The following is a 25,002-nucleotide window of genomic DNA, read 5'->3' on the forward strand; positions in this document are numbered from 1 at the left end:
GGCGAACCCAGAAAGGCGAGATGCTTTTCGAGCTGAAAAGGGACCCTACGGTTAAGAGCGCAGCTTTTAAGGAGCTCGTCGAAAAATCTCTTGGCGAGACGGCGAACGTAAGAGCCTTATCCCAGGAAGCAGTGGTCGAGTGCAAGGATCTGGACGAGATCACAACAGAAGATGAGTTGAAAATGCACTGAAGGTACAATGCAACCTGGGAGACGTACCGATGGCAATTCGGTTGAGGAAGGCGTATGGTGGCACGCAGACGGCGTCGATACGACTTTCTTCGGTCGTAGCTAACGAGCTGCTGAAGACAGGGTGGTCGAGATGGACAATTGAGCAGTTCCACCATATGCTAGATGGGCTCACCTGAGAGCTCATTGGACGGAAACCAGTCGTCATCGCAGGAGATTTCAATGCTTGGGCAGTGGATTGGGGGAGCAGGTATACCAACGCAGGAGGGTATAGCCTGCTGAAAGCTTTAGCAAAGTTGAACGTCAGTCTGGCCAACTTAGGAACCATCAGCACCTTCCGCAAAGATGGTAGGGAATCCATTATCGACGTCACTTTCTGCAGTACGTTGCTAGCGGCAAATATGAACTGGAGAGTGTGCGAAGAGTACATCCATAGTGACCATCAGACGATCCGGTACAGTATCGGTGAACGGACACCGGTGGAAATGCGGAGGACGAAAGTAAGCGAGCGGAAGTGGAAGACGAAGGCATTCAATAAGGATCTCTTCATTGAAGCTCTAAGGGTAGACAGCAGCGTCCCAGGCCTAAGCGCGAACGAGTTGACCGAATCATTAGCAAGGGCATGTGACACAACTATGCCGAGAAAACTGGAGCCAACGAACAGGCGGCGTCCAGCTTACTGGTGGAACGAGGAAATTAGCACCCTCCGTGCTACTTGTCTTCTTGCCAGAAGACACGCTCAGAGAGCAAGAACGGAAGCAGACAGAGAGGAGCGCAGGGTATAGTGTTCCGAGAGGCCAGGGCTGCACTGAAACGAAAGATAAAGCTGAGAAAATCAAATAGTTTCAAGGAGCTGTGCCGCGATGCCGATGCCAACCTCTGGGGCAACGCATCAGAGGTCCAACGATGCCGGTTGAAATGTGTCCCAACAAGCTGAAAGTCATCGTGGAGGGACTTTTCCCACAGCATGACCCAACGACCTGGCCACCTACACCATATGGCGAGGAAGATGAAGACAACGTTGAACAAGTCTCCAACGAGGAACTCATAGCAGCAGCGAAAGGGTTGAAGGCCAATAAAGCTCCCGGCCCTTATGGAATTCCCAACGTGGCGTTGAAGGCGGCAATCCAGACGTTCCCCGACATGTTCAGGATGGTGCTGCAGAAATGTCTGGACGAGGGTCAGTTCCCTGATAGGTGGAAGGTACAAAAGCTTGTGCTGTTACCGAAGCCCGGAAAACCGCCGGGGGATCCTGCATCGTATAGGCCAATATGCTTGCTGGATACTTTCGGAAAGCTCTTTGAGAGGATCATCCTGAACAGGCTGACGAAATGCACGGAGAATGAACACGGATTATCGGAGAGGCAGTTCGGATTCCATAAAGGGAGATCGACGGTGGATGCAATTCGGACAGTGATTGACAGAGCCTAGAAAGCTTCCAAACAGAAGCGGAGAGGAAATCGATACTGCGCCATGATTACGATTGATGTGAAGAATGCATTCAATAGCGCCAGCTGGGAGGTCATCACCAAGGCGCTCCATAGAATGAGGGTTCCAGACTACCTCTGCAGAATTCTAAGTAGTTACTTCCAGAACCGGGTTCTGATCTACGTGACAGACACGGGGCAGAAATCGCTTAGAATCACGGCGGGAGTTCCCCAAGGCTCCAGTTTAGGTCCCACGCTGTGGAACGGAATGTACAATGGCGTGCTGATGCTCAAGCTACCCAAAGGAGTTGAGATCGTTGGCTTTGCGGACGATGTCGTCTTGACGGTAACCGGTGAGACGCTGGAAGAAGTGGAAATGCTGGCGGCCGAGACGATAAATACGATTGGTAACTGGATGCAAGGAGCGAAGCTGCAGATAGCCCACCACAAAACAGAAGTGATGTTGGTCAGTAACTGCAAAGCAGTGCAGCAGGCAGAAATCACCGTTGGAAGGCACACCATTGTTTCGAAGCGCGTGCTGAAGTATCTGGGAGTGATGATCGACGACCGGCTAAGCTTTAATAGCCACATCGAATATGCTTGCGAGAAGGTGGCGAAGGTCATCAACGCAATAGCCAGAATCATGCCGGACAATTTTGGTCCTAGCAGTAGCAAGAGGCGTCTTCTGGCTAGTGTGTCCTCATCGGTACGCAGGTCCAGCTTGGATTGAAGCGCTGAAAACGAAAGGAAATTTAACAGTACGTTCCAGCTCATGGCCATGCTAGTCGTGAGTACGTACAGCACCATTTCGATGGAGGCAGTATGCGTTATCACCGGTATGATCCCAATCGGCATCATCTTGGCGGAGGACTACGAGTGCTATATGACGAGAGAAACCAGAGGAGTACGAAAAATGGTGAGAACGGTTTCGATGGCTAAGTGGTAGCAGGAGTGGGATGCAGCAGCGAACGGTAGATGGACACACAGGCTAATACAGATTCTTTCGACCTGGGTGAACAGGAAGCATGGAGAAGTCAACTTCCACTTGACGCAGTTCCTGTCTGGTCATGGCTGCTTCAGGAAGTACCTGCATCGGTTCGGACACACAACGTCACCCTTCTGTCCGGAGTGTGGGAATGTAGAAGAATCACCAGAGCACGTGGTCTTCGAATGTCCTAGATTTGATGCTGTGCGAAAGGATATGCTCGCCCTTAGCGTGGAGAACGTCGTCGAAGAAATGTGTCGAGAGGAGTGCACCTTTAACGCCGTCAGCAGAGCAGTAACGCACGTAAGTGCGAAGTGAAAGCCGAAGCCGGGAGAACTCTCCGTCAGAGTAGCCTGAATCCACCATCGGGGTTATCCGAGTAGAACGTGACGCTGAGAGCTAAATGGCTCACAAATTGGAGAAACGATCAGCGAAGTGGAAGCGCCAGTTAGCTGAGGTAAAGTGAGGTGCGTAATGCACGGCCCCCTCCGAAGTAATACGACAAGGGGAAAAGGACAAGGCGTCCAAGGAGGTTTTAGTGCGGTAAGAATCCCACATACCGTGTCACCGCGACTGTGCGCCCAGTCGTCAAGCGGTGGCACGATGGCCTTTTGAAGGTTTCCTCCTTGCAAAAAAAAACGCACACACACACGGAAAATGCGCCGCTTACGACGATGATTTGCCCCGCTGTTGATTCGATCGAGTTCACAGACCAATTCTGCTAACATAACGACAGTGCGATTCACACCCTAACTGAATCATTTGAAGATACGCCGCCAGTGAACTCAAGAAAAGTCAGTTTTGCTCCGGACTACTATGTCCACACACTACCAAAAAGTCATGTAAATTTCCGTGCCCTGAGACCGACACATGCAAGCGGCCCAAATGACATAAGAATCAGTTGAAAGAAACGAGAAAATAAATTCAATCAATCGTACTTTTCGTCGAGTTGCGAATGTTTCGGTTTGGGAACACATAATTTTACATGACATGTTTGTTTACGTTCCATAATTTACGTCAAAGATGGATTATGTCTCGTGTAAAATTAGTTATTTTTAGGTGTGCAGTTAAAATTGGAATAAAAAAACGGTTGAAGATCTACAGGAAACTTTAAAAGAGCTTAAGTACCAGCTATTCGTGGTCAGAAAAACCAGCGCACGTCGACTAAAAGCTTTGATGACAAAGAAAATGAAAACCGCCAAATTGCAGAAAGATTTGAATTTCTTGAAGAAACGCAATAGAATGAAATACTAGGGGAGCAAGCCAGAAAAAATCCTATGATTTTCGATTCACTACTTTACTCTTCGCGGAAACCAAAAGGTCGTGTCGGTATCATCCACTAACAATGAAGTTCGCTGCATCTACCTATTTAAGTGCTCCTCGAACCTATTGACACATTAAGAATGCCACCTTGTACTACCACACAAAAATTCTGTCTACAACCTTTTGGGAGTATTAGTTTTAATAAATTTTAATCATTCATGTGGCGCTTAGCCACATTTTAGGCCATTTCCGAACTAATAGCAATAACAATGAGAAATCAGATATAAATGTCGTTACACAGCTAGTAAAAACTGTTCGATTAGGAACGTCAGGACCAAGCATTGAACCCACAGCAAGTACCAGTAGCTGTCAATCCATAACAAGATAACAACAACAATTTGAAGATTCAATAAGAGAAATATATACAACCATCGTTAATTTTACTCTGCAGTTACATCAAAAAAATAATTGAACGAGGTCTGATGTTAGAATCATGCAAACAGATACGGAAGCAATTTATGCCTTAATTGCTGATCGAATTGAAAATTTACTGTAAAATTTCAAAGATGCCGAGACATAGGGTTTTTGGTCTAATTTCCGTCCTACTAAGCACAACCCGCGCTTCTCTTCCTTTTTTGAACGGGTTTGAACAAAAAATGGAAAAATTTCTCTCAAAGATGACTTTTAAGTTTATTATACGTACCGTTAGATTTGATAAAGAGTCACAAATTGTTGAGTTGAGATATTATTTAAATCTGCTTCTTGATTCTAAATCGTTCTAAATTCGTTCTACGAGTTTCAATTCCGTCCTAACGCATTGAAACACCTTTAGATTTTCTTTGTCCTACGGATAAACGTAGAAAAACGGGATTCGCTAGGAGCACTTCTTTTGTTTAGAGAACAATGAGCGTAAATATTCATACCATGCGCTCTAATAGGATTTATGGTGTAGCTAAGGGGCTGTCCATAAACTACTTAGACAGTTTAGGGGGGGGGGGGGGGGTGACAATTATCCACGGCCCATACAAATTTTATAAAATTTGTATGGACAATTGTCTACGCAGGGGGAGGGGGGTCAAGAATCCCAAAAAAACTGTCTACGTAGTTTATGAACAGGCCCTAATGAACTAACGCATCTGAACAAACCTATTATTGATTTGTGCATGGTGAAATCATTGATATTATTGATCTTTTCTGATCGATAGAACGGAAATGGGCGAAGTAGTGCTCTACACACTTAAACAGAGATCCTGAGTTCGGTAAAAAAATTACCGTTTTAGTTCGGTAATTCTAAACATCACAGATGTTTCGGTATTTTCTCGCTCTATTGCTGAAAACTGTAAATAAAATTACCGAATTTCCGTGATTTCATTACAATTCAACGAAAACGGTAAAAAAGTTACCGGCAGATCTGTAAATCAGCTTCATCACTGACTTCGGTGAAATATTTTACTGAAGTTTCGGTAAACAACCCGTTCCATTACCGAGTTCGGTAGTTTTCACAGCGAGAAACGTCAAATTCACCATGTTGTGATTTTCGACCTTCTTAAAAAAAATCGCATGGTTCCAAACGAGCCAAGACTGATGACGCAGTATTGAACAATGCCCTATCAGGTGTTGTAAAATGGATACAGGTGAGACGTATGGTATAGTAAAAATTAGTTGCTTTATTGATATTTTTTGTTCTAGCCGGAAGATGATTTTCCGCAGGATAGTGGAAGCATTCCACTATTGGTAGTGCGAGGAAATTTCCCTGACGTGACGGATGGATGTGCAGTATGCTGGGATACCATTGCTATTCCCGTTGGCGACGATCTAAAATCAGCATTTGGGATCTTCATCCAATGCTTCCCTGTTTTCGGTGTACCACTGAATCCTTCCGACAAAAACTTTTTTTTTTTTGTTCATCGGTGGAGCAGTTTTCAACATCAACACATTGACCACAACTGGAGCCAAATTTTTGCATGGATTGCAATAACTGCCAGCTACGTGTAAGTTTTACATAAAACATGTCCGTAAGAATTGAATAAAATAAAGACTAAGGAAAAATGTATTTAATTTAAATAATTGATAAAACCAAGAAAACACCTTGAAACAATATAAAGGCGAATTAAATTTGAGTCGGTAAACTTTTTTTTAAATAACATATCTTTCGGCAATTTTCATTTTCCATATCAACTCCAAAATTACAGTTCTCCGGTAAAATCAATTACAAATCAAGCTTGTTTTTTCGGTAAACGTTACCGATCGTTCGGTTAATTTGACAGCTAGTTTTGCTGATTCAGTTTACAGATTTTTCGGTAATGTTCTTGATTACCGAACACATTACCGACCGTTCAGCTGTTGAGAATTCGGTAAATGAATTACCGAAGTCGGTAATTTTTTCTAAGTGTGTACCCTAGTATGAATTTCATTTTTTTATTTTTTATTTTTTATTATTATAGTCACTTTAACACTCTTGGGTCATTCGTGACTTGTCCGGGGGTGAGATTTGAACTCGTGACTTTAGCGTGAGAGGTATGGATGTTAACCACTACGCCAGGGTCGCCCCCAGAGAATTTCATATGTATTTGGAAAAGTTGAAAAATTATTTTAGTTTCATTAACAATGACCATAAATTATTTTGTTACCTGCAACAAAAAGGCTTATATCGACCACTAAATGTGATTATTGTAGAGAATAATCTGCTTTCAGAAACAACGATTACAAATCCGGAATACATCTTGACAATTGAATCGAAAAAATACTACAAGAGGATTTTAGAGAATATAAGGAAAGTTTCCCAAATGAACAAAATTACAATGAAGATTTAATGAAAGGAAATCAGCGAGAAACAGGTATAAAAGGAAGCACAGAGTTCAATAAACTACCATCATTTAAAATCACTGAAAATAGGTCAGCAGATGCAATGCACGACCTTTTTTTTCAAATGGCGTGTGCAAGTACGGTCTCAAAAATGCATTAATCTATTTTGTACATACGAAATAATATTTCACACTAAATGAATTCAACACGCGTCGCGCATAGTAAAGTATGCACTGAATGAATCATTGGTGAGAATGCCTGACATAGAACAGTTTCATGAGAATAAGTCAAAATCGATCAAATTTAGAACTACAGCATCTGAAATGTCCGCTTGTACCACATGATGATGCAGTATGGGGATACGTTAAAAATCTTGTAAATCTGGTAGATCACGCTTTGATCCCATCGTTTTCATTACTAGATATTGAACGATTAAGAACACTTGTAACTATCCATCATGAATCATATCTTAAATGTTTTCCTTATGATAAACTAATACCAAAACACCATCACATGATCCACTACGGCAGCGTTGTAGAAAGCAGCGGTCCGATTGGTAAACTAATGTGTTATAGGCTAGAGGCTAACCATAAACAATTTTAGCAGTATTCACATGTCACGTAATCTAGGAAAAAAACATTGGATACACCTTATATGTTAAAGCTGGCCTCCAATTTAGTAATGACCTTCTAAATTTGACATTTTTCAAAAATGATGATTCGGGAGCATTTGATTTGGTTGATCTTAAAACAAGATCATATTTCTTTACAATAGTACAATCTGAAGTACAGTCAACCCGAATGTATTTTGAGAAGGAAGTATTATGTTCGCATAACTCAAAAATCAATGGTACTGTTTATAAAAATGGATATTTTTTACGTTTACGGAAGATGGAGTAACTGAACTAATGGAAATTGAAGAGATAGGTATACGTCCCTAACCTCGGTCTAATATGCAGCCATCGATTACGTTTTTAATCATAACTCATCAATGAATTTACCTGCAAACGATATTCTACTGCTAAATGGTATGCTTAGATATGCTTATCATGTCGTTTGCTATCAGAAACCACGAAAAGTTGAAAAACTTACTTTTTTTAAGACAATAACTCACGAGGGAAATGTATGTAATATGGGTCTATTGTCCCCAAATTGGGTCTATTTATGGATGCAACTTCGTCCTATCTTGTTTGATCCTCAAAAAAACGCTCTTGGTAACGTTTTCTGATGTATTTTTTTTTATCACTATCACTGTTAACTTAATGCTCTTCATTCCTCAAAACATTTCTTAGAGAAAATTTTACGAAAACTACATTAAATCACTCAATTTAAAAATTAAAAATTAAAAATTTCGCTTATCGTCTTTTGACCGCAGAATATCTAAATCAGAACATTGTGATGTTCATTATACAGGTTTGGCAGAAAAAATCTCCCTTCCTGTTCGTTCCTTATCATCCAAATGCAAAACAACATTGTTGACGTTACTCTTATTGCTATATGCTGTCAAATGAATTTCATGGGCCATAGTTAGGAACATAGAAAAGAAATGTGTCCCTAAAGTTGGGTCCATGTTTTACTTGTGAAAACGTTGTTAAACAATTAAAATAAACATAAAATATTCAAACAGCAACTGTAAGTTTTACGTCTAGTGTGTATTATCAGGTAATTCCAATCAATAAATGCCATAATCAGGCCATTTGATGATCGTCAGTCAACCTTCCCATCTTAACCTTATAAGTCATGGCGGCTAAAAACTCCGAACATTGTGATATTCTCAACCAGTTTTATTACTTACGAGAGCTGAAAATGTATTGAAATGTTGTGATATAAATTGATTTGTGTGTGGTACACATTTATCAACCATCAGTGATCAATATTTTCCTTATTTTTTGTGTAATATTCCTTAATTAATTATTTATTTGCGTGATAGGCCGAATGAAAGGACTAGACCCACATTACATACCGTAACCCTATTTAAAGTAGATTCCTTTTTCTGCATTGTGGGAAAGCTGTGGGAATGTGGAATGTTCAACAATCATTTCCTTGCTTATGAGGTACACCATAGTACAAAACTTTACAAAATTTTGGAACTGTCTATGTTGGCCATCAACAACCATTAATGATTCATACTCTAAATAATAAGCTCCATTATAGAAACAAAGTACAACTTTATTCACGATTTTATAATTTTATTAGAAGATTATAAAAACAGGATCAGAGCATCCAAGGCATAAGTTAAGCTATCTTCTACGATTAATCTACTGTACACACAATATTAAAACGTAAATTAATGTATTTAAAATTAAATGTATCGTTTTTATTATTTTTACATACTGAAACCCGTTTAATAATTATCTTTTAAGTAGACTGTAGCATTCTATATTGAGTTTCAAGCGTATCAGATAACAATTTTTCTGTTTGTACGATACTATTGAAATGCAGTATACATGACTACGATTTGCTGAAATGAAATTAAGAGCAACAAATCAAATCAAATCCAATAGTTACACTATTAGATTGCTACAAGGTCTTTCATCAAATTCATGTGCATCATGTTTAAATTTAGCATGTGTGGTAGAACATATTCATATGCAAAACATTTCTTGATAATAAATCAAGCACATGACTTTGACATTTAAATCACATGAAATTCATGTGTGCTGTAAAAGCATGGATAAGGTATGGCTGGTTTTATAAGCTAGACATTTGAAATTTAGACAAATTTAGATTTTTTTAAGTGTTTGTCTAAAATAAACTGCAATGTTTCATTTTCCCAACGACTGGTAGTAAGATGTTTTCACTTTAAGTGTCTGTAATGCAGTCAATACTACGCTGATTGATGTTTCCGCCCGCATAAATGCGAACCATTGCTTGACCTTGCCGCAAATGGTTAAAAATTGTTTATAATCCCTGCTAAATTTTAACTAAAATGGTTAAGGAACTTTACATGAACGTTTGTGTTGAGAAAGTTTTAACCTCATGTATTATGTTTTTTTTTGGAAATGAACCTTACAAATAATGGGTTATTAAAAACCATTATCATTGAAAATAGTTGTTTTCTCCATAAATTTTCGGATAGAAAACTATATTAGAACTTTTTTACTTATGGTTTGAGAATTTTAATGGTAATGGTTATGTTGTCCCCTATCACTCTTATATTGCAATAAGGGCCCTTATCGAGCTATCAACAGACCTGGTGGTTAGTTGAGTTTGTTATGAATTTCTAAAATCGCACACACTTAATCTTATATTTTTATCTCGGTAAATAGGTTGCTGAACTTTATCGGTAAAATAAGATTTTTGCTGATTTCTCGTTAGAAAACATGTTTTTATTGAATATCGGTATATATAATTAACGAATTTTGTTTATATGAAAGCATTTACTGAAGTTCGGAAGTGTTTCACTATGAATTTCGTTAAAATCTTGCTTCACCGACTTCGGTAATAAAAAGTGACGAATTTTGTAACGATCAGGAATTTTGTATAAATTTGTAGATAATTTGATAAGGTTAAATTGTTTGAATTAAATTCCTTAGGGTAGGCAGTAGGAAGACACAAGCATTTTTCCTGAAATCTTTCCTAAGACGGGTCCATCTAATTTATGGATAAGGTAGGAAAGGGACAGTCGCACAATTAAACGAGTCAAGTTATCTTTCGTGTCTTTAGATTCACGATAGGACACGAAGGGTTTCGGGAAATGATGGACTTCCGGTTCGTCCGAGTTTTACTTTCCTTTATCTGAGGATTCACGGTCTCGATCATTTCGTCCGTGACTTCCCAACGTTCTTGAAGTGTGCGCGTTTGTTCGTGGTCGTTTTTCCTCGTTAAAGTATGTAATTTAAAGTGATGTCTAGTGTTTAAAATTAATTAAAGATTTTTGTTCGTTCCTTTAGCTAGTAGAATAAGTGTGCGAAGGCTAGAGAAATACAGGTAATTTTTGAAGGTGTGTTGTTAAATCGTTCGCAGCAATTCACAGTGCCCTAACGCAGCAACTTCTCCCCAGCGGACGGAATTTCCCGGCAATCGCCAACCGGCCGGAAGCGGACGGATCCGTTACATAATCGATCCGAGGAGACTCAGGGGATCTCCACGTGGACACGGTCCACCCGCCGGTTCGTCAACCTACCGGCACGACAGAGTAACCGCCATCGCATCGGCGTGTGAAACGCCATTGTCAGCGAAGCACCTCCATTCATCGGATCACCATCGACGATCACTAAAGAGTGCGTCGAACCCGTCGATAGGTCATCGACTGTGACCATCACGTAAATCAACATCATCTGGTGAGTCAAGCCTTTTTCTATTTTTGGAGTGTGGCGTCCGGCGAGGGCGCCGCGGAGTGATTTTTTGCCAGTCTAAGACTGATGAGCGAGTAGCGCCGAGTTTCCGTGACACGCTTTTCCGGAACTCGTGATGTGGCATTCCCGCCTTTGAAACGTAACGTTTTTCAACGCCAACGTCCTTGTCACCAGGAGCGCAGACTCGTTTGGAGCTGAGTTGCCGATAAAGTGACGTCACACACATGAACAAGTAGAGCACATGAGCACGTTAGTTAGGGAGAGAGAAATCGCACACACATAGGAGATAGGAGCGAACACACACAAGTAAACCGAAATCAATTGGAACATGTAAATAAATATACGTAGGATAAATAATGTTGAAACACCCGTTATGCACTAAATATACCGCCTGATTAGTTCCGTAATAATAAATGTTTTCGTAAAATGACCATCTCCCTAGCTTTAATTGATTGAATGTATTCGACATCACTTCGCGTTCATCGTTGTAGTTTTCGTGTCCCGTCCTCATGTTGAGAGTTTGAATGTTCGAGAGAGTAGTCCACTTCCAGATCGGGGCGACGTCTAGTGGCAAGTGACGAGACTGCCGATGATGATAAATTCTCTTTTGTAGAGGTTTTTAGGTATGGGTGAGCTCTCACCGACTCTCTGAGTGACTGTCGTGTTTGTTTTTTTTTTTTTTTCCTTTGGTTTGTTTTTTCCGTCGATCTTGTTTTCCGTGCTGAGCACCAATGCTACCGACGTGCCAGGAAGGCAGCTCCCACACCTGGACCCTACCTATCGACCCATCAACTCATGAACCGGGGACCAACGGCTTTACTTCCCATCCGAAGGAAGGCGTGATCAGAGATGTTATGCCTCAGAACATCCCGGCGGCGCCGACTGGGATTGAACCCAGGCCTGCTGGGGTGAGAGGTAATCACGCTTACCACTACACCACCGGCGCCGTTTATCGTGTTTGTGGTTTCATGGGGATAATAGGGTTTTCCCGTTTTGGATGTTAAGTTGAAAGCCGGCTTGCCTGATCCGTAAATCCTTTCTAGGAAATTTAATGGACCCGCCCTTAGGAGAGTCTCAACCGGGCAAATTTACATTGGGTGTGTGGTCTCCTTTGTGGAGTGGCGCTTAAGCCACACGTTTTTAGAGACGGATCACCCGGGCTGGCTACAACCTCGGCAATTGAAAATAAGAGCAAGTATCTGTCAGTTGTGCACATTCATTGTCAGCCATTTTGTCAGAGTGTAAAATGAAGGAAATATTGCGGCAAATCGATGATGAAGGAGAAACCGTAAGCCAAAAACTGCGTCAACTATTCTGTTAGTACTAAACATGTCAATTCGAGATGTCATTAAAAAGTCAGTCGGTTTTGTGCAGAAAACCATGAATTGTGTTGGGTTACATATTTACAAGGTGCAAAAATCCCCAAATCGGAATCATCACTGCGAAAACCGCGCACGGAAACTTTACACGAAGTTGCTCACCAATTCGTGTTTCATCGTGATGGATGACGAAACATACGTCAAGGCCGATTCCCGTCAACTTCCTGGGCAAGAATATTTCGTTGCCAAGTCTAAGTTCGAAGAAATTATCGAAATTTGCAAAGAAGTTCCTGATCTGGCAGGCGATTTGCGGATGTGGTGAAATAAGCGCCCCCTTCATCACTTCCGGAACAATCAACGGTGCGATTTACACGGAAGAGTGCCTTAAGAAGCGTCTTTTGCCATTCATAAGGAAGCACAAAGGATCAACTCTGTTTTGGCTTGATCTATCATCCTGTCACTACGCTCGAAACGTGTTGGAGGGGTACCGAGCCAACGGAGTCAATTTTGTGCCAAAAGATATTAACCCACCAAATTCATAGGAACTTGGCCCAATTGAAAAATTCTGGGCAATTATGAAAACGGAACTTCGCAAACATCCTAAAACTATTAAATCAAAGCTGGAGCTGAAGAAAATTTGGGTAAAAACAACGAAAACACTAGGAAAAACGGTTGTATAAAATTTGATGGGTGGAGTGAAAAGGAAGGATGGGAGACGAAATTGAATAAAAAAAATAATATAATGAATATAATATAATATAATAAATAATAAAGTCATAACTCATTAGTAGGTTTTCATTCCCTAAAAAATCAGCGGCGCCGGTGGTGTAGTGGTAAACGTGATTGCCTCTCACCCCAGTAGGCCTGGGTTCAATCCCAGTCGGCGCCACCGGGATGTTCTGGGGCATAACATCTCTGATCAAGCCTTCCTTCGGAAGGGAAGTAAAGCCGTTGGTCCCCGGTTCATGAGTTGATGGATCGATAGGTGGTAGGGTCCAGGTGTGGGAGCTGCCTCCCTGGCGTCGGTAGCATTGGTGCTCAGCACGGAAAACAAGATCGACGGAAATCAAATCAAGGAAAAAAAATCCCTGTAAATTTTAAGAAAATCCGACAATTGGTTGAATTTTGGCAAGTAAATATGTGTGTGCTCTTTTTATCGAATACACCCTTTAGGAGGTAGCAAAAATTATACTAGCGCGGTACATATAAACTTCCTGATTATGGTGTTCCTCGAAATCCCGATAATCACGATGTAACCGTTCGGACTATTACTCGAGGTTTTATTGAGACACAGTGACTTAAGCGCCCCTCTCGATTAAGAGCAGGGTTGCTTCCACTCACTTGCTATGAAAAAATATTATTCGGAATTATGCAATCATTAGATGCAATAATGCTATGTTGTACTTGTAAGTAACAAGAAGAGGTAGTAAAGTATGTGTTTGACTCATAAAACCTGTCAATTTTGCTTTGAGAACGTCACAATTAGCGATCTTATGATTCGTGAACGTTCACTCAGAGTGAGCGCTCACGAGTCGTAAAACCGCTGATTGTGACGCACTGAAAGCAATTTTAACAGATTTTATGTGTCAAAAATTTACTTCATGACCTTTTCTTGTAACTTACAAGTACTAATTAGCACTATACTGTATCATGATTTCATAATTCCGGATAACATTTTTTTATAGCAAGTGAGTGGAAGTAACCCTGATTAAGAGAGACCACTGGTCGCGTTTGGAATTTTACCCGACAGATAGAGACTTTTCCTCGGGGGACCTCTCGAACGGTCGGTGGAATCTAACAGCAAACTTCATGGAAACGCCAAGAGTTCTAGGAATTTCAAGTACGATTATATAACGACGTATTAATCTGATTCATTCAAACGCCGAACGAAGCGGAAATCAAACAGAAGGAATGCCGAGTCCGCATCGTGCTCTCTTGCCGTGCGGATCTATTTGCTTTTTGCTGAAGGAAGTGTTACTACCACCGACAAACCGACATGACACTTAATTCTGACTTATGCCCGAAAATCGTAAACGGCTGATTTAAATGTGCAGTGATCCGAACTGTCAAAACCATAGGATAATTTGTCCAGAATAGATCAGACACGAACCAATTCATAACTTTTGCATGCGGGTTCATGACATAGCTAAATATTTCTCGCGAACACGGAGTCAGATGTCAGTAGTGTGCTTTGGTCAGAAATTTTATTGTTTTTACTATGGTCATTCATGTCGGTTTGTCGGTGTTACTACCACCTAAAGCTACAAAAAATTTAAACAGCACTTTTCAGTGCTCAATATACCTGTAAATTTTCTACCGATCCTTCACGCAGAAAAATTTATCGTTGAAGCAAAAATATTTGAGGTAAATTTAAACGTAAACTCAGTTTGTTCTGGCCACAAAAATAAACAAGGTTTATTTCAAACGTATTCCATGTTTGAAGTCATGTGATATTAATGTTTAAAATAAAAATAATGTTACGTTTATTTTAAAAATATTCGTGTTGAAAGCGTGAATATATTTGTTTAGTTTGACAACTATGCGAATAAAAATAAATAGGGTAAATTATGGCTTCGGCACCCATTGACTGTTTTCGGCAATCGAAATTGAAACATTAATTTCACTGTATTTTCCCATCAAAACTCTTCACTGAATGTATTCAACCGATTCCTTACTCTTTCAGCTTCAATCTTATTACATTTTTACGACTGAGCAATCCTGTTATGCCAGATTTTTCTTTAAATGAAATATACACACTACAAAATACGGCTGATTTCGAGTTGCCGATAATAGAACAGCTGGTTAACACGTAGTTCAAATGGAAATGGTGCCGAAGAAAAAGAGACTGCCGGCAATAGTCACACTCACCTGAGAAGTTTGGAGCGTTGTAAAAACGTGTTCAACCCGTTTTGATCAATTCTGTCGATTGGAATTGATAGAACAGCAAGCAGCAGATAAATGTCAATAAACAAACCCGTCATATGTGTATGTGACGCTGAGAAATTACCAATAGAAGTCCGGATGCTGCTTAGATTGATGAGAATACGTAAATTCCCCTATGTTTATTTTAAACATGCTTCTTATGTTTGAAAGAAACATCCTTAATTTTAAATTATATTAGCATTTGAAATTTAAAGCAAAAAATGGATTGCAAAGAGATGAAAAACGATCTGCAGACAGGGCATCTAAACTCCTGCTCTTTTTCGAATGCGATTGATTAAGGGTGGGCTGTTGATATTGGGGTCCTGGTCCGAGATGCGGGGACCCGTCGGGGTGAATGTCCGGAGGTTCCAGTTCAGTAAAACCAGCAAAACTTTGTGCCTCTTTCTATAGATTCAAAATCCATTTCGGATTTTGTTTTTCTTCCGACGTCAATGTTGTGGAGGAGGATGATACAGGGATCGACATCAGCCCTAGGTGGGTTTCCAAATTCATGACTTCGGTTTTGCTGCGGGCCGTTTTCAGTTGATTGGCAAAGCTGGGGCAATTTTTTCCGACTGTAAACAAGAAGGAAAAAAAGGCAGGACACTCTAAAAATCACTTAGAGTTTACTCAAATTGCTATATTGTTGAAATAAACATGCTTTTGACTTTAATTCAAACATATATATTTTTGTTGCAAACATGTTTTTAATTTATTTTGAATTATTCATATGTTTATAGAATGAACATTTATATTTTTGATATGAACAAAATTCGGTTAAGTGTTGTTTGGACCCTACCCGAGGTAATCCTTCTTGGATATCAATTTAGAAAAAAAATTCCTCTTCGATCCTTGAGTTTCTTATAGTAATCTGCTTGGAAGTCGATTTGGATAAAAAATTTACTGCCGCCATGACGCCTAAGCGCAAAAGAAAAGGGCAACCTCTTGATCCCCCTTCTGACGAAGTTAATTTGAGCAATCAATTTGATTCGACTGTTTCATCTTAGTATTCTTCTTTGCTTGTACCTTCTAGCTTCTAGAATAACTTTAACGTATTAAACTCAACTAACTGAAACTTGAAAACGTAAGAACACTGGCGCACTTCTGTTCTCCAGCCCATTCGTAAGCAAAATGGACGAGTCGGATTAATTCCGTGAGAAAAAAATATCTTAATGACCTTTGCCTTTTAAAATAGGTCATCTTTAAAAATCCACTTATTTATTTAAAAAATTGCGCTAAACCCTAGGACAAACCATTTGCATGGCGACCCATCCCTAATAAAATGTGTATGGTTATATTGCTTAACGGCTCACTGTATGCTCGAGTTTTTATAGCAAAGTCGTAACTTCGACACAGGGATAATCTGATCTTATATACACGGATGAAATATTTCATTTCTAGAAAAAAAAAACTAAAGTAAAAGTGACGCTAATTCTTAATTTAATTTAATTTAAACGAAAAACTATTAACAAACAAGCGCACAACGTTACAATGAATGCTGCAGACCGTCCCGTACCCAGCTTATAATGTTTCATATAATAATGAAATAAAAGTTAAAAGAAAAAAATAGAAAAATAAAGGAAAGATCTCACCCGATATGTGGACCGAAAAAAATAATTATAATAAAACAAAGAAATTACAATGTTGAATTTCGAGTACATTAAAATTTATCGTTAAACTGTTGTACGGGAGAAAAAGATAATTTCGATTTTTAACGATACAATGCTCAAACCATGAACATTAGTGTGATGAGATCAAATTTGTTCGAGAAAAATCAGTGTTTTATTGTTAAGATGATAAATATCATTATTTTCATGTTATGAACCATGAATTTCGTTGTGACTTTATGGTAATGGACAAAAATGTCCAATATTTTGACAGTAAATATCATGGTTACAATGATAATGAAAATCATTGTATTTTTATTGGATTTTTTTTTTGAAGGTTCGTTTGCTGCACTGCAGAATACATGAAGTAGCAATTTCGGGAGGAATTGGGCACTGATTTCCGAGATTTGTGTAATTGAAAATTTGAAGTGGAAGTGGCCACCCACAATAGTCCGTCACCGTCACCGTCACCGTCAGCGTCAACGCATCCGTCATGTACTAAAAAGGCTAACGGACGCATTGACGCAGCGCATGCGCACAATCATACGTCATGCGTTGCGTTTTGACAGTAGCATAATCTCGTTGCAATCATTTGTTTTGGCAAAAGAATTGATATAAAAAAAACTTCGAAAAAAATTCTATTAGAAATGGAAGAAATTTTGGAGGTGCTTCAAGTGTTGGACGAATTGAGGAAGGCGATCAATTATTCTATAAAGCATCCTCGTAGAACTCCGCGCAGGTTAGTGTTTATGATAAAAATTTCCTGAAGAGAGCTGTAATTTCTCGGCCTTCCAACCAATTGAGCATATTTTTTTGTAGCTGATTATATGTAATTGACACTAATCACATACAAAAAAAATCAACTGAATTTGTGGGAGAACTGCCGTAAAAATTCGGCGGGTGGGAACCCCCCACTACACTCCCTCTGTCTTCAGGGAATGTTAATATGAGAAGATATCTGAAAGTAAATTAAACTATACTGTTTGTAGGTGGTGGGTTCGGCCATCAAATGAAAATCGCGATACCGAAGGATTCTTTGAAACGGAATATATGCTGATGAGGAACAGAGATCCGGAGTATTTTATTAAATCGGTCCGTATGAATCCAGATGCATTCGATTTACTGCTGAGCAAGGTTGGTGGTCGTCTTGAAAAGTTTTCTTGGCGGAAACCGATTTCACCGGAATGCAGATTGTTTATGACTCTTATGTAAGTAATTTCAAAATAATAGATGACAATTAACTCTTTGGGGACCAAACCACCGAAACCCAAAACTATAACAAAGTCAAAATAAAATAAAACATTCGAATACATTAGATGTTGATGATAATTATTGTTTTTTTTTTAATTTCTAGGTTCCTCGCTCATGGATCCTCTGTCTATGTGACTTCGAGGCTATTCCGGATGGGTGAATCAACGGTACGGTTGATAGTGTACGAAGTTTGCGAGGTTTTGTGGGATTCGTTGGTGGTTGACTATATGCCTGAAGTTGACAAAGACAAATGGAGCATGTACAGCCAGGAGTTCTATGATCAATGGAATTTTCCCAACTGCTGTGGAGCCATAGATGGAAAACATGTTTCAATCCAATGTCCGCCGAACAGTGGATCGTTGTTTTTCAATTATAAACATTTCCATTCTATAAATTTAATTGGCGTTTGCGATGCAAATTATAACTTCATTGCTATCGATGTTGGAGGATATGGCGGTAATAGCGATGGAGGAATATTTGCATATTCTGAATTTGGGAGGCGATTGGTGAATGGCGCATTGGATTTGCCAGCACCAGGCAAGTTGCCTGGGTCAAATGAAGTGATGCCATATTTCATTGTTGGGGATGCAGCATTTCCTCTCAAGAAGAACTTGCTCCGGCCATATCCAGGTGTTAACTTACCTCCAATTCAAGACAACTTCAATCAACGACTGTCCAGAGCCAGGAGAACCATCGAAAACAGCTTTGGAATTCTAGTGGCGAGGTGGAGGATTTTGAAGAACACATTAGTTATGCTTCCAGGCTCGGTTGACAAAATTGTGAAAGCTTGTGTCATTTTGCACAACTTTGTTAAGAGGAATTCAGCGAATGATTACTGCCCGCCATGCTTCGTAGATCAAGTTGATGGTGATGGGAACGTTAGTGAACCTGGTGAATGGCGTACATTAGTTGATCCTCTGAGAAGTATCAACTCTGCGGCCCTTCAAAGAGGCAACAATGCGACGCGATCCGTATACGCTAACCGAGATGTGTTGGCCAAACATGTATTCGAGCGCCCAATTTAGTTAAATAATTATCAATTCACACAATATTTGAAAGGAAATATAAAATATAAATTGTCTACAAAACTCTTTCACTAGTTGTATTTTATTGGGAATATTCACTGAAATTTGTTTCGGAATCGGGGTTTAGAAATCCATATGGTCCTTCTTACAAATGCAAATTCCGACTAACAGCTTAAGCGCAAACAATTGTCTTTCTAAATACGGCTTTGGGACTACTGGGGATTGGATAAAGAGCTCAGAGATCTTCTAAAGTTCAGAGAACTACTACCAAATTAACAAACACCTCCACGAGGTTATGGAATTGTATACAAAGTTCAGAGAATTTCACTAAAAATCAGACGACTTCACATAGTTTAGAGATCTTCTACGAAGTTCAGTTAAATCATAAAACTCAACTTCTGAAAAGTTTACAAAGTTTCATCTGGTTAATCAGGAATTTTTCTGAAGATCTCCAACTGTCCAATAATTTGAATCACGTATCTCAGATACTCTCACATGGTAGCAAAATGATCAACAAATATTCCAAAGGCCGTAGTTGTAGTAGATAAAAGTCTCATGTTAAATAAATAAATTAACAATATCAAAACATGAGACTTATATCTACTACAAGATGATCAAAGATCGTAAAGCCCTCTCCACAATTAGAATTATGGCTCTCAGATATTCTCACAAGTTAGCAAAATGATTATAAATTAAACCAAAATCCTCTGGATATTTTTCCAAGCCTCAAGGCTAATCAGGTTTTTTTTTGCTGAAGATCTCCAACTGACAAACAATTCGAATTCCATCTCTCAGATATTCTCACAAGATAGAAAGTTAATAAAAAAATAATTCCAAAGATCTCCAGAAGATCAATGATCTCCATAAATTCCTCTGGATATTTTTCCATCCCTTCAGGTTAATCAAGTTTTTTTAAGATCTCCAACTGTACAACAACTCAAATGACATCTCTCAAATATTTTCAAAAGGTAGCAAAATGATCAAACATTATTTCAAAAGCCGTTAGACGATCAAAGATCTTCGTAAAGCGTTCTGGATATTTTTCCAAGACTTCAGGTTAAACAGATTTTCATTCTGAAGATCTTCAACAATTCAAATTAAATCTCCAGAGACTCACAAAATAGAAAGTTAATCAAAAATAATTCCAAATTTTTAGTGACTTGGTCACTTTTTTCAAGCCAGTCACCAGTGTTGGAAAAATATCAAAAAATCAAACCTAACCAGTGCCCAAGATCACCCTTGATTTTCGTAGACAGAAATCAACAAGCAACATCTGCGGTTGATTTCGCAAGCTGTGATATCGCAGCTCGGAATATCAAGCTAACAAAACTCACCAACTGCAAATCTCACCAAACTGTGGTGAGATTGAGTTTAATGATTATTGCTATACACCCGAATGCAACCGAATCTTCCATAACGGCTGGCAGCAGTCATCGGTGAAGATTAAAAAGAGATAGCAAACTATACTTTCTCTTACCAAGAAAACGATGTGGAACGGAATAATTTCTGTGTCGAGTCAGCTCTCAGCTTGATTTTTGTGCGTTGTGAATAGTCTCGCAATATCAAAGGAGCTTGTAAAATCAATATCAAGCATGATATTCGGTTCCAATATCACGCGTGATATTGAGAGCGTATGAGAGTGGAAAAATATTATTTGATTGATGATTTAGCCAACACTGCCAGTCACTAAAAAGTCCCTTTTTTTAAAGCCAATTAACTAAAGTCACTTTTTCTTCGCATCAGTCACTATTTTCAACTTTTTAGCGTGAATTCATTTCAAGATTGATCATTCTTTGCTTTATGGCGTTTAATCGTCTTTCTATGTCTACTCATTTTTGTAAATAAAATTAGCTGAGTTTCCCAGGTTTTTCGAGTACTCTAATGGATAAATTCCTGGTTTATAATAAAAAAGCTGTTTGCTGTTTATGCTTTTTTGAAGGATCAAAAACAACAACAATTTATCCAATCCCCACAAATTTCTTCGATTTCTTCTCTATCTCCTGAATTTATTTTCCGAATTCCTTTGAAGATGTTCTGGAGTTATTCTCAGATTTAGTTGTAATCCTCCTTTTAGTATTTTCAAAAAGATTCCAAGGACTTATGCTCAAGATTCGTTTTCTCCTACAAACACAAAATTATCCTCAGAAGACCCTTGGAATTTTGCTCTGATGGAGTTGTGCTCCTCAGAAATTTTCAGAGTTTTCATTAAAGATTTAATTTAATTGAGGGTTTCTTGAAATTCTACTTAAAACTATCAAGCTTCACAAGAAATCTAAAACACATCAGAATTACCTTAAAAGCAGATTGCATTTAATGTTTTTTTCTGAAAGTTTTTTTTTCCAGAACCCTCTTGAAATGGGGTCATTAGAAATTATATTAAAATTCCACGAGCTTTTAAAACTGTGCATAGATTTTGAGTCCAGATTCTTGAAAATTTCTAGATTTTAAGTGCAGAACTAGTTCAAATTTAAAATTTCTAGGAAATATGCATGTTAAAAAACATTTCAAGCCTCTGTTTTTTTTTTTTTTTTAGTTACTGAAGATTAGTCTACTGTGGATCTATAAAGTTCAAAGTGTGAATGAAAATAACGAGAAAATTGAAAAGCTTGTATTTTAAAATTCAGTATTTTCTTTAAAATATCCCAAGTAAGAAAATTATTAAATTCTCTGAGCCTTCCAGCTTAAGAAAAAATAAAATTTCTTGAGGATTCCCGGTTTTCCAGGTTTTTGCAGTTAGTAGACACCCTGACTAATACCATGGGTTTGGCCATAAACTTTCTATTGAATCTTTCGCTTTAAAGGTTCATATCGTACATAATTGTTTACGAGATACTTATTGAATTTGTCTAAAACAACTAACATTTCTTCACTAGTTTTGATAGCAGTGATCGCTACCAGCCCTGGGAACAGCGTTCCAATTAAGGGGCTGTTCATTAACTATGTTGACAGTTTTTTTTTGTAATCGTGAGCCCCTCCCCCGCGTAAGCAATTGTTTATACATTTTTTTAAAATTTGTATTGGCCGTGGATAATTGTCACCCCTCCCCCTAAACTGTCTACGTAGTTTATGAACTGCCTCTTAATGGAGGACGAATTTTCAAAAAAACAAACAATAAGCACAATGTAATATTTTTCTAGCAAAATATTGGTTGAAAGCTATAAGATCGACGTATAAAAGTGGTATGCAGATCATATATTTATTTAATAATTAATATCTCGATTACTTTTACGAGGGGAAGTATCAGCGTTTGAAAACAATGTATTTGATCGTCGATTTGGCGTAACTGATTGCCTATGCATGTTAATACCACTAACAGGTAGGGGGAAATTTCCCCTATCTGATGATAGTGTTAGTATGCGTAGGTGAGCTACCAGTTACGCCACATCGACGATCAAATAAATTTTTTACAAAAACTGATACGTCCCTTCGAAAAAGTAATCGACATATATTGCCTCAGTTTCTCCACTACTGGCTCATCCACCCAGTGTTTTCGAAAAAAAACATGATGGCTTAGTATAAGTTTCATGAAAAGATGGATTTTACGAACTGTTGACCTTCGGGGTAAAATGCCGTTCCGCCGGAGTCACGTTGCACTTCTCCGTGTGCTCATCATTAGCTTCTCTATGTCTTCTTCTTCTTCTTCTTCTTCGCATTTCAAGCTTATTGCATATCGCATATTAGCTTATTGCGTGCTCTCAACTTAGTGTTCTAAGATGCACTTCCACAGTTATTAATCTAGAGCTTTCGATGCCTGTACCATTTTTGCATTGGTATAATTGTGTGGCAAGTCCAATCATACTTCTATGCGCAGGGAAGTCGAGAAATTTTCCAACCCGAAAAATTCCTAGACCGGACCGGGAATCGAACCCAGCCACCTCCAGCATGGTCTTGCTTTGTAGCTTCGCCTTTACCGGCTGAGCTAAGGGAGGCTTCTCTATGTAATATAATGTGAATTAGTTCTGGTAGCAAAAGTTGCTTTTTTTATTCGAAATCAAATGCAAAGCACTAGGAATAGTTTCATGGAATTTGAATTATTACGGATGTGCCGTGTCTTCCGGAATATCTGCTTGTCACCTACTAGAATCCATCCTATACTAGCACCAAAAGGTAGGTAACTATTTCGTCAACTATTGTACCCCAAGAAGTTATCTTTTCAAATTACTTACTATGATTACTTTTTTATGAATTGAAAGTTCAAAGATTCAGTTATTATAATACGTTTATTTATTCACAAATTACATCATCATCCGTTTCGATCAGATGATTAAACTCATCGATCGATTGGTTCACTCTCAAGATGAACTCCACTTCTAGAGATCTTGCGACTTGCTCTGGAAGCATCTCCAATCTATCTCCAATGTATGTGCAGAAACTCTCGTGCCTTGATTTTTTGGCCGACCACCCTTCCACACGCTGTTCGACTTTTTCCAGAATACATTGGAAATGTTCGTCTGTGTCCAGGGCTTGCTTCCGGCGTCGTGAAGACTTTGCGGTCGGGGTAACCGAGGGAGTGGTTATGTTAAGGCCGAGGTTAAGGCTACTTTCACTGTCACTGTTTATATGTTCAGTATCCTGTCCATGACCTTCTTCGAATACATTTTTGTCCTGGTAGTTGGAGGAAGTCCTGAAATTTTGAAAAATTATTTGGGTAAATAAATACTACAGATAGAAAAAAAAAACAATTCATCTTACGGTCGAGCTTCAGTGTGGGACTGAAGAAACTTCAGTTCCTCGAAAAATGGCCAGGAGGAAGTGGATGAGTCTTCACCAGCGCCAGATCGCGACTGTTCCACCAACCTCCTTGCTTCCCTCACGAACCGATCTCTCAGACTTCTCCAGCGTTTTTTAGCCGCATCCACTGAAAGGAGATGAAGTAATAAAGTTTATGTTCAAGCAAGAAGCAAATATAACACTCACCGTTAGTATTCAGCTCGGCTGCAATCGAATTCCAGGCTTTTTCTTTTTTTATATTATTTCTATAATCTTTTGAGGCCTTTGCGTACAGGGCAGGGTTCTCCTTGATTAAAATAATTAACTTTTCTTCCATTTTCTTCCATGTATTCAAATCAACACGGCACAAAATACGCTTCTGATTACGCTGATGTCAAGAAAAAGCATCACGACGCTGCGTCAATTTTGAAAATTTTCAAAATTTAGCACAGCGTCAGCGTTTTAGTACTGGCGCGCAGTGAGCGCAACGCATCATTGTGGGTTGTTAAACTGAATAGCGTTGGCTCAAACCGAGCTGTCAGTTGACGCTGACGGTGACGGTGACGGTGACGGAATATTGTGGGTGGCCCTTAAGTTTGTAAATATTTTAGAATAAGGGTCAGGCACGGCGATTTATAGTCTCATCATCAATTACAACAGAGACGTTCTCATTTACTCGATTCCGCGAAATTACCATAAATTTAGTTTTACTTGTATTCAATTTCAACTGCTTATACTTCAACCATCTACTTAGAGAACGCAAATCTTCATTCAAGTGTAAAACGGCATCATCTAAATCCTTAGCTGCAATGAATAACACAGTATCATCTGCAAAAAGATTAATGTCGCAAAATCGTAAAACACGTCGCAAGTCATTAATATACATAATAATAGTGCATAATAGTTGTTAGAGAAGCCTCCCACGGCACGCATAGTCAGCTACTGTGGAGTTTGATGTTTAAACATAATCACCGTTACCATGGCAGCACGGTTCTCCACAGAGATGGCGATATGTATCTTGACGAAGTTATCTCAAACGGATTATTTTATATGGATAGCTGTCATAACGACTTTTTTTTTTAATTAATTATTGTAGGACTGCAAAAACTATCTCTGTTCGTCACAATGGTGATGATGGATTTTTAATATTTGATTTAATAGTAGTAGATTAAAAAAATAGGCTACAAAGGTTTGAGCCTCGCG

At 39.0% G+C, this 25,002-nt stretch overlaps 2 protein-coding genes across 2 annotated transcripts; one reads left to right on the forward strand and one right to left on the reverse strand.

Moving 5' to 3' along the window:
• Nucleotides 1-1,883: 1,883 nt before the first annotated feature.
• On the forward strand, nucleotides 1,884-19,089 carry LOC135714506 (uncharacterized). The gene is made up of 3 exons (XM_065237879.1): nucleotides 1,884-2,081; nucleotides 17,768-18,021; nucleotides 18,168-19,089. The coding sequence occupies exons 1-3, from the start codon at nucleotides 1,884-1,886 to the stop codon at nucleotides 19,087-19,089; spliced, it is 1,374 nt and encodes a 457-aa protein (XP_065093951.1).
• A 4,224-nt stretch (nucleotides 19,090-23,313) lies between these two features.
• Nucleotides 23,314-24,136, reverse strand: LOC135714507 (uncharacterized). The gene is made up of 3 exons (XM_065237880.1): nucleotides 24,007-24,136; nucleotides 23,782-23,947; nucleotides 23,314-23,713 (listed from the first exon to the last, which is right to left on the reverse strand). Exons 1-3 carry the CDS (start codon nucleotides 24,134-24,136, stop codon nucleotides 23,314-23,316), a joined length of 696 nt encoding a protein of 231 aa, XP_065093952.1.
• Between the last annotated feature and the right edge of the window lie 866 nt (nucleotides 24,137-25,002).

Source organism: Ochlerotatus camptorhynchus, unplaced genomic scaffold (assembly GCF_037179485.1).
Source record: "Ochlerotatus camptorhynchus isolate MF236.1 unplaced genomic scaffold, CSIRO-AGI_Acam_v1.1 ptg000657l, whole genome shotgun sequence".
Classification (NCBI taxonomy): domain Eukaryota; kingdom Metazoa; phylum Arthropoda; class Insecta; order Diptera; family Culicidae; genus Ochlerotatus; species Ochlerotatus camptorhynchus.

Bases quoted from the DNA above. Each gene is read 5' to 3' on its own strand.
- LOC135714507 (XM_065237880.1), bottom strand. From the start codon at position 24,136: ATGGAAGAAAAGTTAATTATTTTAATCAAGGAGAACCCTGCCCTGTAC. The intron at 23,948-24,006 runs GTGAGTGTTATA...ATCTCCTTTCAG, and splicing joins AGCCGAGCTGAATACTAACG to TGGATGCGGCTAAAAAACGC. The intron at 23,714-23,781 runs GTAAGATGAATT...TCAAAATTTCAG, and splicing joins TCCCACACTGAAGCTCGACC to GACTTCCTCCAACTACCAGG.
- LOC135714506 (XM_065237879.1), top strand. From the start codon at position 1,884: ATGTACAATGGCGTGCTGATGCTCAAGCTACCCAAAGGAGTTGAGATC. The intron at 2,082-17,767 runs GTCAGTAACTGC...TAATATGAGAAG, and splicing joins ACAAAACAGAAGTGATGTTG to ATATCTGAAAGTAAATTAAA. The intron at 18,022-18,167 runs GTAAGTAATTTC...TTTAATTTCTAG, and splicing joins AGATTGTTTATGACTCTTAT to GTTCCTCGCTCATGGATCCT.